This window comes from Electrophorus electricus, chromosome 1 (assembly GCF_041902795.1).
Source record: "Electrophorus electricus isolate QZ-2024a chromosome 1, ASM4190279v1, whole genome shotgun sequence".
Classification (NCBI taxonomy): Eukaryota; Metazoa; Chordata; class Actinopteri; order Gymnotiformes; family Gymnotidae; genus Electrophorus; species Electrophorus electricus.
Window position 1 is genome coordinate 9,640,959 of NC_137497.1, and position 14,354 is coordinate 9,655,312.

General features: G+C 40.4%; 1 protein-coding gene across 1 annotated transcript in view; it reads right to left on the reverse strand.

The window, feature by feature from the left end:
• LOC145657026 (NLR family CARD domain-containing protein 3-like) overlaps positions 1-8,259 on the reverse strand; it is a 54,721-nt gene extending 46,462 nt beyond the window's left edge. Inside the window, exons 1-4 of the mRNA XM_081711264.1 lie at positions 8,008-8,259; positions 7,381-7,488; positions 2,189-2,243; positions 1,550-1,763 (exon numbers count right to left, since the gene is read on the reverse strand). Of these exons, the coding sequence (XP_081567390.1) occupies positions 1,550-1,763; positions 2,189-2,243; positions 7,381-7,430 (319 nt within the window). The 5' untranslated portion in view covers positions 7,431-7,488; positions 8,008-8,259. The remainder of the gene's footprint in view (positions 1-1,549; positions 1,764-2,188; positions 2,244-7,380; positions 7,489-8,007) is intronic.
• Positions 8,260-14,354: the final 6,095 nt, after the last annotated feature.

A 14,354-nucleotide genomic window follows, 5' to 3' on the forward strand; every position in this document is an offset into this window, starting at 1 on the left:
TCTAATGTGATCTGTGAGATAGGACCTGTGTTCTAATGTGATCTGTGAGGTAGGACCTGTGTTCTAATGTGATCTGTGAGATAGGACCTGTGTTCCAATGTGATCTGTGAGATAGGACCTGTGTTCCAATGTGATCTGTGAGATAGGACCTGTGTTCTAATGTAATCTGTGAGGTAGGACCTGTGTTCTAATGTGATCTGTGAGATAGGACCTGTGTTCTAATGTGATCTGTGAGGTAGGACCTGTGTTCCAATGTGATCTGTGAGGTAGGACCTTTGTTGTAATGTGATCTGTGAGGTAGGACCTGTGTTCTAATGTGATCTGTGAGATAGGACCTGTGTTCTAATGTGATCTGTGAGATAGGACCTGTGTTCTAATGTGATCTGTGAGATAGGACCTGTGTTCCAATGTGATCTGTGAGATAGGACCTGTGTTCTAATGTGATCTGTGAGATAGGACCTGTGTTCCAATGTGATCTGTGAGGTAGGACCTGTGTTCTAATGTGATCTGTGAAATAGGACCTGTGTTCTAATGTGATCTGTGAGGTAGGACCTGTGTTCTAATGTGATCTGTGAGATAGGACCTGTGTTCTAATATGATCTGTGAGATAGGACCTGTGTTCTAATGTGATCTGTGAGGTAGGACCTCTGTTCTAATGTGATCTGTGAGGTAGGACCTGTGTTCTAATGTGATCTGTGAGGTAGGACCTGTGTTCTAATCTCAGTTCCAAAGAATAAAGTGACACTTTCTTTTAAGTGATGCTTTTAACATTAAATAAACGCTCACAAGACCCTCAGTAATACATCAGTGATGTAACAGAAGTGAAGCATCTGAAGACATTCAGTAGATTAATTAATTCAGTAGTGTTTTAATTAACTCTTTAAATAAAATCTGTTTATAATCTGATGAATTCAGCATCTTTTCACTTTATTTGGAGTATCAAAGCTCATATCTGCAGGTGTGAACTTGAGAACATATAGCAAGAATAATACATCCTCAACAAGATGTCATAGACATGAAGTTGACAGCTGGATTTTAACTGGATTTCGGATAGGGTTTGAGTCAGGATTAGGGTCAGGGTGAGAGTTAGGATTAGGTTTTGGTTTGAGTTTATGGTTAGATGGGCTGGTTTGAGGTCTGATCACTGGTGTATGACCACTTGAACTATTCCACTTGTGAGTAAACTTGATGGTGATTACTCTGATACTCTGATACTCGGGGGGGGGGGGGGGGGGGGGGTGTATGTGGACATAGAAAGAAAGACATCTACCAGTGATTTGTGCTCAAATCTCATTGGTCAAACTAAATCTCAGCCCTAAAGAATAACAATGTATCCTCAAAACAGCATTCTGCAAACACATGACACATAGTCCAGCAGTTAATGTGCTGTACTAACAATCAGAAGGTTGTCAGTTCAAGCCCCACCACTACAAAGTTGCCACTGTTGCCACTGCCTTAACCCTCAAATGCTTGAATTGTACTCACAATTTTTTTTTCTTCAATAAAAGCACCTGCTAAATGTAATAATGTCATGACCCAGAGCTCTTACTGGTCAGTAGTGTGTTTAGTGTGTTAGCGAGGTCTGTCTGGTTCATCTTCCTCAGGACGTGCAGTGTGATCTCCAGCGCCCCCTCTCTGACACTGCTTTGATCCTCCTCATCCTCCACCTGTCTCTCAGTGCATGCTGGGTAATCTGAGCTCAGTAGATTCTTAAATCTCTTCAGCTCATTCTTCACCAGAGAGATGATTTTGTCCTCCAGCTCCTGAATAAACAGCATCAGTAAAACTAGTGTCATATACAGATGATTTTAACACAGGATGATCCATTAAACATGAGAGGGCTGAACTGAGGGGGATTGGATGGTCATGTGCACAATATGGTTTATAAAAGAACATAAGCATCACATTAACTGGGCTGTATCTTAAAGTTTAAATATTAGTTAATTTTATAAAGTTATAATAGTTTGTGAAGTTTGAGTTTTGTTCATTATCAGTTAAATTACAAAAAGCCATTAAAGTAAAGCATGAACCAGTAAACCACAGAGTCTCATCATGATCTGTGATCTAAACACACTCCAACGATAAAGACCCTTCCCCCTCACACACACACACACACACACACACACACACACACACACATATACACACACATATACACACACACACACACACACACACACTTACACACCTTGAACACTGACTCCAGCTTTTCTTTAGAAATGTTTACAGGCTTCTTCTGGTCACTGTGGACAAACAAAACAAAGACTTTAATGGATAATCTACAGTTTATAAACATTAATCCAAGTTAAATTCATGGTTGTGTACATGATGCTGATGATGATGTGATACATGGCTTCAACCCAAACACTGTACTGACAGTAGAGCAGAATAACCAGAGAAGCTGCCCCTGGCCCTCACTCTGGTGATGAAGAATAATGTTTATGTGAAGGGTGCTTCACCAGATACTGGGAAATGAACACAAGAAAATGAACACTGGAACATAAACAATTATATGCACCCCATCCACACAGAGGGCAACAGAACAGAGAGAGAGAGAGAGAGAGGTGTAACAGAGCGGCTGTGGGGCAGCAGGCAGGATAATCAGGGGTGAAGCCTGACAGGCTGTGGACACTATCAGATACAGATACTGGGAAATGAACACAAGAAAATGAACACTGGAACATAAACAATTATATGCACCCCATCCACACAGAGGGCAACAGAACAGAGAGAGAGAGAGAGAGAGAGAGAGGTGTAACAGAGCGGCTGTGGGGCAGCAGGCAGGATAATCAGGGGTGAAGCCTGACAGGCTGTGGACACTATCAGATACTGACCAAGAACCAGGGTGAGGGTTAATAAAGAAAGCTGTCTAACAGTTGTGTGTGTGTGTGTGACATTATTCTACTTTCCAAAGATTGGGTGTATTGTATTTATATTCTGTGTCCCAAACCTGTTAAGTAATACTCAGTGTTCATGCTGGAATCCTTCTCTCTGTAATAGATGAGTAAAGTGTTTTCTCTCGTCTAGATGGTGGTGTGATTCTGGAGAGTTTGTCCATCCTGTGACTGAGGGAGATCCTCTGACTCTACACTGTTTACTTCACCCCACTATCACATCACACCTCAGATCTGATTTATATAAAGATGGATCACTCATCCAGACCCAGACTGCAGGAGAAATGACCATCCGTACTGTCTCAAAGTCAGATGAGGGTGTCTACTACTGTAAACACCCAGAGAGAGGAGAGTCACCACACAGCTGGGTCTCAGAGGTCAAAAAACAGTGAATTTAAATGTTTCTTAACAACCAATTTAAAAGAGGGAATGGATCAAACATGTAACAAATCATTTTGTGATTTATGTGCTTTGTTCAGTTCCCATGAGTTCAGATGGTAATTCCTCCTCTCTTGGCCTGGTTGGTTTGGCTGTGGGACTGAGTTTGGTCCTGTTCCTCATCTTACTGAACCTGCTGTGGTGCTACAAAACCAACACAGTTCTGAGATCAGCTGCGGATCATTTATGAATACTTTAAATGTTATGTGTTTGTATGATACACATCATGAAACCTGTTTACAGTATTAAAACACGTTTAGTTTATTTACATGTTGCTCTGGTGCAGAATCTATGTGCCGCTGTATTGGGAATCAGTCACACATCAGCCAGACATCAGATCAGACCCAGAGAGAGTCAGGAGGTGAGGGGTGTCAGTCACACCACTGCACACTGCTCAGACCATGAACCACTAACAACTTTCCTTACTAACAATTAAAGCTTTAACATTTCTAAGCCAATTTAACTCCTCTTTCATCACTTGTTCCATACTGTGTCCAAAAATCTTTCACTTTGGCATTTACAAAATTAGCTTTTCTTATAAAGCTGAAAACTGCCCACTTATACAACACATCTGTTTGATTTGATCTTTAGAAACCATTTCTCTAAAAACATTTTTTGACTTATTCTTTTGTGATGGTTTTAAGCAGTAGGAGATGGGAAATGATTCTTGCAGATTGTGTCAGGGAGGACTGCACCATCTTTGTGGTTAGAAAGATGAAGGAATGTTCCTTCCCTCTGACATTGTGTGGTATGGCTGGGGGTCTCCAGTACCACAGACTCCACAATAAAAGTGGATGGAGTTAACTGATATGGTAGATGGTACTAGCTAAACTTCCCCTTTCTATAATGTATTTATTACACCAGTCTGTCTGTGACCTGTGCAGTTCTTTATTACCCCAGTCTGTCTGTGTCCTGTGTGGTTCTCTATTACCCCAGTCTGCCTGTGTCCTGTGTGGTTCTTCCTGTTATGACAGTGATTCCTGTGGCCTAATAAATGTCCTCAGCAATTGTATCCTGACGTCTCATCCACCTGCATGTAACAGTTTCTAAAACTAATAACACCAGAACCACCATTATTGCTTTACTATAGTGTCAGTATCACAGAACTGGACTGTTACACCATTACTAATGAGACCAGAACCACCACTATTGCTTTACTATAGTGTCAGTATCACAGAACTGGACTGTCCCACCTGTTCAGGTAAGCAGGACCTCCTAGATGGACCCAAACACATATGAGGTGAAACAGGGAAGGGGACAAAAGAGGTAAAACAACTGAACAGGAAACCAGCAACTGAGAGGGTTTGACCTGAAGGAGTGGGTGAGCAAGACCACACTGTTCTACCCCCTACACTACTGGGAAGAAGGAGTGAGGAGTGATGGAGTGATGGGAGTGATGGGGAATGAAGGAGTGAAGGAGTGATGGGAGTGATGGGGAGTGATGGGGAGTGAAGGGGAGTGGTGAGAGTGAAGGAGTGAAGGGGAGTGCTTGGTGGAGACATAACGGGTGTTTTTACTGTTTAATAGTACGAGCAAACAAAAGAGTTCAACAGTGAAGGGATGTTTAAGGGCCAGAAAACCCTCAGCCACTTCTGACAACAAACAATTTGCTGCTCTCTCACTCCCCCTCCTGATGTTGAATAGTGAAAATAAATCACATTAGAGAACAACCAATTACACCCACAACATTCTTACCCAATCAACTCCACCTGGTACCTGCACTCACTGGACACTTGATTAGAATCACCTGTCCTCCAGTAACTACACATACACACACACACACACACACACACACACACACACACACACACACACACACACACACCTGTCCTTCAGCAAGTACACAAACATACCACACACACACCCCCACACACACACCACACCTGTCCTTCAGCAACTACACAAACATTACATCTGTCCATCAATAACACACAAACAACAACTGTTCTTCAGCAACTACACAAACATACCACACACACACACACACACACACACACACACAAAAATCACACCTGTCCTTCAGCAACTACACAAACATACCAAACACACACACCACACCTGTCCTTCAGCAACTACAAACACACACACACACACACACACACACACCTGTCCTTCAGCAACTACACAAACATACCACACACACACCCCCACACACACCACACCTGTCCTTCAGCAACTACACAAACATTACATCTGTCCATCAATAACACACAAACAACAACTGTTCTTCAGCAACTACACAAACATACCACACACACACACACACACACACACACACACACACACACACACACACACACACACACATCACATCACACCTGTCCTTCAGCAACTACACAAACATACCACACAAACACACACACACACACACACACACACACACACACACACACACACACACCTGTCCTTCAGCAACTACACAAACATACCACACACACACACACACACACACACACACACACACACATCACATCACACCTGTCCTTCAGCAACTACACACACACACACCTGTCCTTCAGCAACTACACAAACATACCACACACACACACACACACACACACACACACACACACACATTACACCTGTCCTTCAGCAACTACACACATACCACACACACACACACATCACACCTGTCCTTCAGCAACACAAACATCACACCTGTCCTTCAGCAAGACAAACATACCACATGCGCGCACACACACACACACACACACACACACACACACACCTGTCCTTTAGCAAGACAAACGAACAACACACACCCCCACACACACACCACACCTGTCCTTCAGCAACTACACAAACATTACATCTGTCCATCAATAACACACAAACAACAACTGTTCTTCAGCAACTACACAAACATACCACACACACACACACACACACACACACACACACACACACACACCTGTCCTTCAGCAACTACACACACACACACATACACACATCACACCTGTCCTTCAGCAAGTACACAAGCATACTACACACACACACACACACACACACACACACACGCACATCACACCTGTCCTTCAGCAACTACACAACCATACCACACACATCGCACCTGTCCTTCAGCAAGACAAACGAACCACACACACATATCACACCTGTCCTTCAGCAACACAAACATACCACACACATCACACCTGTCCTTCAGCAAGACAAATGAACAACACACACCCACACAACATCTGTCCTTCAGCAACTACACAAACATTACATCTGTCCTTCAATAACACACAAACAACACCTGTTCTTCAGCAATACAAATATACCATACACACACATCACACCTGTCCTTCAGCAACTAAAAAAACATACCACACACACACACACACACACACACACACACACACACACACACACCTGTCCTTCAGCAAAACAAACATACCGCACACACACACACACACACACACACACATCACACCTATCCTTCAGCAACAACACACACACACACACACACACACACACACACACACACACCACACCTGTCCTTCAGCAACACAAACATACCACACACACACACACACTTCTGTCCGTCGGGAACACAACTATACCACACACATTACAGCTGTCCTTCAATAACACACAAACATACCACACACAAACACACACGCAAACAGAAGCTAGAACAGCACTGATAGTAGAACTTGGTTTAAATATGTAGAGGAAGTGGCAACAGATGAAGGGGAGAATAACTAGAACTTCTAACTAATAAGTGGGAGATGGAGAGCAGGGGAATGACTGAGGATGAGTGACAGGGATTAGTGTGTGTGTGTGTGTGTGTGTGTGTGTGTGTGTGTGTGTGTGTGTGTGTGTGTGTGTGTGTGTGTGTGTGTTTGGCTGGGTAGCTCTCTCACTCCACCTCCTGATGATATTGAATAGTGAAAATAAATCAGCTGGGTGCTGGAGGCTCTGCTCTCTTTACCCTGATGAAGATGAGGAAAGTGTTGAGTAATTACATCCTTCACTACATCTCATTTATCCTGAATATTCCCTCTTCCTGTTTCCTCAGATTAAGTGCTGATGGAAAGCTCCTCACTGTGGGTCAGAGGTTCTTGCTCCACTGCTGGAGTTATGAGGCTCCATCATGGAGTTGTTCCTCTTCACACACACACAGCTGGACACTGGAGATGCTGCTCTCTGCTCCCTGTCAACAGTTCATACACACAGAGTGAATCACACTGAATCAATGCCTGATAAAACTCACATTAACATATTAAAAAATAAAACACATGATATCAAACATGAAGCAAAAAATAAGAAAATATAAAAATACAGATATATAATATATAGATATATCGATATACAGATATATAAAAATACAGATATATAAAATAAAATAAAGATGTAAGCAACACAACGTGCAATATATGTGTATGAGAACAAGTTATGTTGTATGCTATATATATATATATATATATATATATATATATATATATATATATATATATATATATATATATATATATATATATAAAATGTGTGTGTGTGTGTTTACATATACTGTAACAGCCCATATATGTGCACTCTGTCTTAAAGCACAGGCAACTTGACCATCAACGGCTAAAGCATCAAATAACCCCACATATCCAGCACAGCCAACTAGTATTTAACACACCCAGTGACAAAGAAATTCAAGTGTAAATTCATCATCATATTGAGAGACCTGTGAGGTATTTATACTAGTGCGTTCATCCATGCAGTCATCTCCAGAACTGTAGGTGGCAGTGCAGAGCCAACCCTAACCCCTGAAAAAGCAGAGAATTACATTCTGACACCCATCACATATGACTGTCCACTAAATTCGAGAGGTGCAAATCGACACGGTCCAACGTGCACAACAGGAAGAGGAGCAACCGCGTCATTTCTAGCACACACACACACACACACACACACACACACACACACACACACACACTCTCTCTCTCTCTCACACTAGAGACAATGATATAAACCCAGGCTGTGTCTGTAATGGTCCACTCACTCACTCACATTCCCCCACACAGACGGGTCTATATAGAACACTACGTAGGGTACGTTAGTAAGACAACAGACAGAATGTATCAACACTAGTATGTGATGGAAATATAAAACTGTGACATCACAGAAACTATCTGGAACATAAAGTGGTGCAATCACAACACATTGAAGTAAGACACTTTAGTGAGGAAACAGTGGTAGAAGTCCTGTCAACATGTCTGTTATATGCCCGTAATCAGTATACATCAGTTGTTCACTACATTTACAGTACACTATAGGTGGTGGTATCTTTGTCCTAAATCAGTGTTCATCAGTAGTTCACTACATTTACAGTACACTATAGGTGGTGGTATCTTTGTCCTTAATCAGTGTACATTAGTAGTTCACTACATTTACAGTACACTATAGGTGGTGGTATCTTTGTCCTTAATCAGTGTACATCAACTGTTCACTACATTTTGTAACATTGAGTTGTAAGGAGGCGGACGCATGTGCGGAGAAGAGCAAGATTTATTAGGGGCAAATCCAAAATCATAGTCGTTAGTGTAGTCCAGGGTCATATTACCAACATGATCAATCAAAACACACAAAAGCAAACAGGGGAAACTCATGGCTAAGAAACACGAAGGCTAGGACACGTGGAGTACAAACTTACGGGGATACAGAGATGGGCTCTCAAAAACATTCAGACATTAAACCAATCAAACACACTGAACCTAACACACGCATTCAAATAAACACAACCATTAAAATAAACAATATATAACCAAGACCAAGGCAACAAGACAGGGTTTAAATGCATGAACTAAACGAGGGACAGGTGTGGAAAATCAAACAAGGGGCCGAGAAAACGAAACTACAGAATAGAACTAAAATACACAAGACAGAAAACACGGAACAGGGAAGCTGGGAGGGACTAATCATGACAGATTTACAGTACACTACAGGTGGTGGAGGGAAAGTGAGGCTTTGTGAAAAATTGAGATGTTTGAAGCAGTTGTGTCGAAAATAGTTTCAAGGTTTCAAAAGTGTAGTAAAGACTACTGTAGGGAACTGGGATGACTGGCACAGGTTGGCTTTATACTGTGTTCAACCTGGTGTGTTGGCCAGACCACTTAAAGCCATACTGAGATCAAAGGTGTAATAACAGGCATGAACTTTGATGTTACAGAACTGTGAAGTAGAGAATAGGTTACCCAATATTATATGTTGTGAAATCAAATATGTGTCATCAATCTTTGGTCTAAGACACAAATACAGATATTACTTTAAATATCAATGTGGTTTGTAAATGACAACATGCACAATACACAAAAAAAAGGCTTTTACAGTCGATTAAAATATCTATACTACGATCAATATAACTGGTACTTGGGCCCCATCTAGCGGCAAATCTCTGGAACTGACTCAATGACTTGATAAAGAAATGCAGTGGCCATGACTAACATTGAAATAACTGATTTAACCTCACAAACTCAAGGACTAATAGACAAAGGAAGTACAGCTGATATGAAACACAGCATTACCAGAGGATAAATACACTAAAACATGAAAGTGAAACTAAACCTATACAGAAAGGCACAGGGAGTAACGTGCCTGCTTGTTAGTAATTGTCAACTAACATTGTTTTTTCATCAAAGAATATCAATATAAAAAGAAGATGCCTGACTTACATTTTATCAGTAACACAGAGTCTCTGGGTTTAACACAAACAGAGTTTTACTGTGTGGGAAACACTCAGCACCGTGATATCTTTAGCCAATTATACAAAGTTTAACTGGATAATTGACCAATATCTTTAGCCAATGACGCAGAGTTTAACTGGATAATCTACCAATATCTTCAGCCAATGACACAAAGTTTAACTGGATAATCAACCAGTATTTTTAACCAATGACGTAACGTTTAACTAGATAAGTATATTATAAGGAACAACAAAAGTAAATAATATTCACTCATAATTCTTCCAACACTTATGGGCCTTTTGAATAGAAACATTCTGACATGATCTCCACAGTGACCACTTTTGCTAACATCTTGATAATTCTATTCTGTGAAACAACAATGTCTAAACTACTTTGCCTAGATATTATTCTGGTGGGTTATACCAGGTTATTGATACATATGATCAATAAATATTTAAAATAAACTACTGTTTCTGTTGTGTTCTGTGAGGCATTTCAAATTCTTGGCATTTCAGTTTCATGTGTAAGACATGACATTTAGAAAGATAATCTATTAACAAAATGCCGGTATGTTTACTGGGATAAATAACTACATGGGTTCTGTGGGTTTACATGAACTCTGTAGAATTCTGTGGCTTTGCATAAACTTTGTTGGGTTCTGTGGGTTCACATGTACTCTGTTGGGTTCTGTGGGTTCACATGAACTCTGTAGTGTATGAAGTGCAGACCAATTTAATGAATTGTCTGTATGGAACAGATTTCATAGTAAAATAAAGGAACAATGTCTCAAAATGATATATTTATTGTTATATTTATATTATAAAATTTTTGTTGTTCTGCTATTTGGGGGGCTTCTTCTCTTCCCAAATTACCTCCTCAGTCTTGGAAAAGATTCATTCACATAGAAGACATGTTGCTGGCATGCACAGGTGTTTTTACCATTATATAAATGTGTGGATGTACAGCACAACACTCCTGTCAGTAAACCAGAGGATCTCTCTCTACATACACTTTCTATATATTAATGTCACTATATCTATCCTACCTACTGCTCACTGGATGTCTCTCACTAGCCTATCAGTCAATATATCCTATCAGTAACCTTCTATCTAGACAACACTGAATCTCTCCGTCTCTCAAATTCTCTATTCTCACAAAACCCTGAAAGTTGGGGTGTGTTTTGTTGACTTATAAGCATTCATAGAGTTTGTGACTGAGACAGATGTGTGATCAGGTTTGTTTCAGACACTGTCAGTCAAAGACAGGAGCGGCAGGTTCTGTATCACACCTGTAGAAACACAAGCTTCGTTTAGCCGTGGTCACGTGACATGGCCGTTTTGAGCCATACTTCGTTTCAAAACGCTGCCTTTCAGAAACTCGAAACAAGCGTTGAAACGTCAGTATTGACCGTCCCCTCCCAAACTATAATTAATAATATAAATAATTAAATAACTATACAGGGAATCTGAACTTGAGTTTAGGCCAGAGGAGTTTAAACTGGGACCATTTGAAAATATCACTGACTAACTAAGACTTGAAATCGAGTTTTACAATAACTGACAATATATATCTCGGCCCTTTAAATTATTTTAAATATAGCTATGCAATCGTACTGGGCGTTAGCCATTTTAGTTGCTTAACTTCACCAGGACTTTAATCTTGAGATTTAATCCGCCTTTGGGTTGACCTACGAATGAACCTAAACAGAACTATGTACTTACAAAACATGTTGCTTTAAACTGCACCGACATCGCATTTTTACAAATAGAATGAACTTACCGTGAAATATTTTAAACGCTCGTATCTTCAACCCGCTCAACCTTCAACAACGCCAACTGTTCAGAAAATACTTTCGTTTTCTTGAGAAAGGTGAGACTACAGGAACACCTATGGGTAAGAGGAGGGCGGAGCACATGTCAATCATTTTCGACTGAAGACAATTACACAACCGATTTCTTATAATAGTCATTTTTATTAAGCCAATCAGCAGACAAAGTTAGCTGTCCTTCATTTTGCTGCAGCGAATCATACACTAGTCTATACAGCCAATGGCTTCACAGTCCCTCCTACACGGACTTGTTTTGCGGCTGCGCTGAGAGTAAATCTCCACTATGTCCGCACGTTGAAACACGTCGGAATTTAACAAACCACTTTGTAGCTCTAACTTACAGATGACTGTAATTTAGATAATCAGCCTCACAATAAGCATGTAAGTGTGTGGACGTCCATAGCATGTTGTGCGTATGACAAATAAAGAATCTTCTTAATGGCTGAATGCTGGCGCGCGCGTGCGCGCGCGCGTGTGTTTGTTTGTTTGTTTCAAGTATTGTGGAAAAAATAATTTATTTGTTTACCTGTATTTGGTAAACCTGTATCAGAAAACTACATGATGTATAGAACACAGCCTAACAGTAAAAGAATAGCAGTAAATGTGTGTTAGCATTGCAAGTTGACAGTTGATCATTTACATTTTATATTAAATAAATGCCATGCAGAGGAGATAAAGATAAAAGACAACAGTAAGAATAAATAACAGCTGGATCACTGGCAGTGTTCTTTCATTAAAAGAAGGAACCAAACTTGTTCCTCATCATATGAAAACTAGATTAAAATATTAAGTGAGCTATTTACGCGAGTGTTACGAATATGGAAAGCCAAAGTGGTCAAAATGCACTTCAAACGAAAGGCAGTTTGTTTGTAAAACGGCGAAAAAAGCGGCATTTTGGACGTTTTATGTCGCAAAGTACGGCATTCTTTTTCTCTATTTTTATGGTTTACGGTTTTTGCGGCATATTTTACAGCATAGAGAAAAATGACACAGTTTGTATGTCAGTTTAAAACGCTGTAAAAAGCACCACTTTAAGTGTTCCTTGCGTCAGGTCTTGTGGATGATAAGCATCGAGACTATTTTCTGTCCTGGCTCCAAGATGGTGGAATGAACTCCCATTCGCTGTCTGGGCAGCAGAGTCCCTTGCAGTCTTCAAACACAGCTTCACAGCTTCAATCACCCATCTATTTGCAGAATATTTAAAGGAAAACTGACACTGCTCCCTTATTGACTTATTGTACTTATTGTACAATAATGTACTTATTACATTACATTATTACAGTATATTAATGTACAATGTACTTATTGTAAGGTGTTGTTTATTATGTTGTTCAACAAACTCTAGCACTTATTATTTATAGCACTTATCATGGTTTAAGGTAGACCTTATGTATTTTGTACTTCTACGTATCAGCACTCATCCCTGTATTCTAGTTCACTGGTATGTTTGATTCTAACTTACTGTACTGTAGTAAGATATATTCTATGAGTAAACGACAAAGCACTTTTGTAAGTCGCTCTGGATAAGAGCGTCTGCTAAATGCCATAAATGTATATAAACAAAGGTGATCAAAAATAAATGAAAAACTACTCATAAACAAACAAAAAAAGAACAAATTAAACAAAATAAACACTTGATAAAGCTCCTCCCTCGTTTCTCCTGCTCCTTTTTATTAAAACCCATCCACTGCATTCATGAGACTGCGGAACACGTAGGCCACACCTCCAAAACTGAGGCACAAAGGACCCCTCAGACGAACAATTTGTTCTGGCCATACATCAAGGGATACGTGGACTTGGCTGCCACAAGGGGCTCAAGCCAGTACTGCCACAGTGCCTGCGTTAGGGCGTCCCAGTGCACACCTGGGATCCTACCCGTCCTCGGTCACATGCCTTCCTCAACTGACCATCGTCACTCACTCATCACTCACATCCAGTAATACCGTTATCAACACCAGTGTTCTCAGCTAATTAATTGCATAATGACTCTAATTTGGACAATACTCTTGTAATAGAACCATCAGGAGCAGTATTGTTTGGAATAAGTGTACAACATAACTCAACAAACATAACACAAACACCTCTCGTTCAGCCAACAGCATATCCAAAACCACATCATTTTTCGAAGTCAATATTGAGGAGGCTTGTAATTGTTCAGCCTTAGCTGACAAAGCATCATAGGTGTACTTAATAAATCATTGTTGATTGTAATAAATATAGTTAATCCAGTCAACATTCTTATTAACCCACCAAAACAAGGAAGACTCAAAACCTGCTTCAGTCTGATTTCTAGACTTAAATTCATCTGGTACTCCCATAGAAACCCAATGACATCTATGCATATTTTATCATCTCAGCTACCTAATACCACAGCACGCGTTTGAATTGGATGAGTTTGGATTCCCTGTGTTTCAATCAATAAATTACTTTAACACTTTAGCAATCTGCCTGAAATGTGCCAAGAAGTGCTCACTGTCATCATCTGGAGTTAAGGGATGCAGTTTGGGCTCTGAAGCCCAG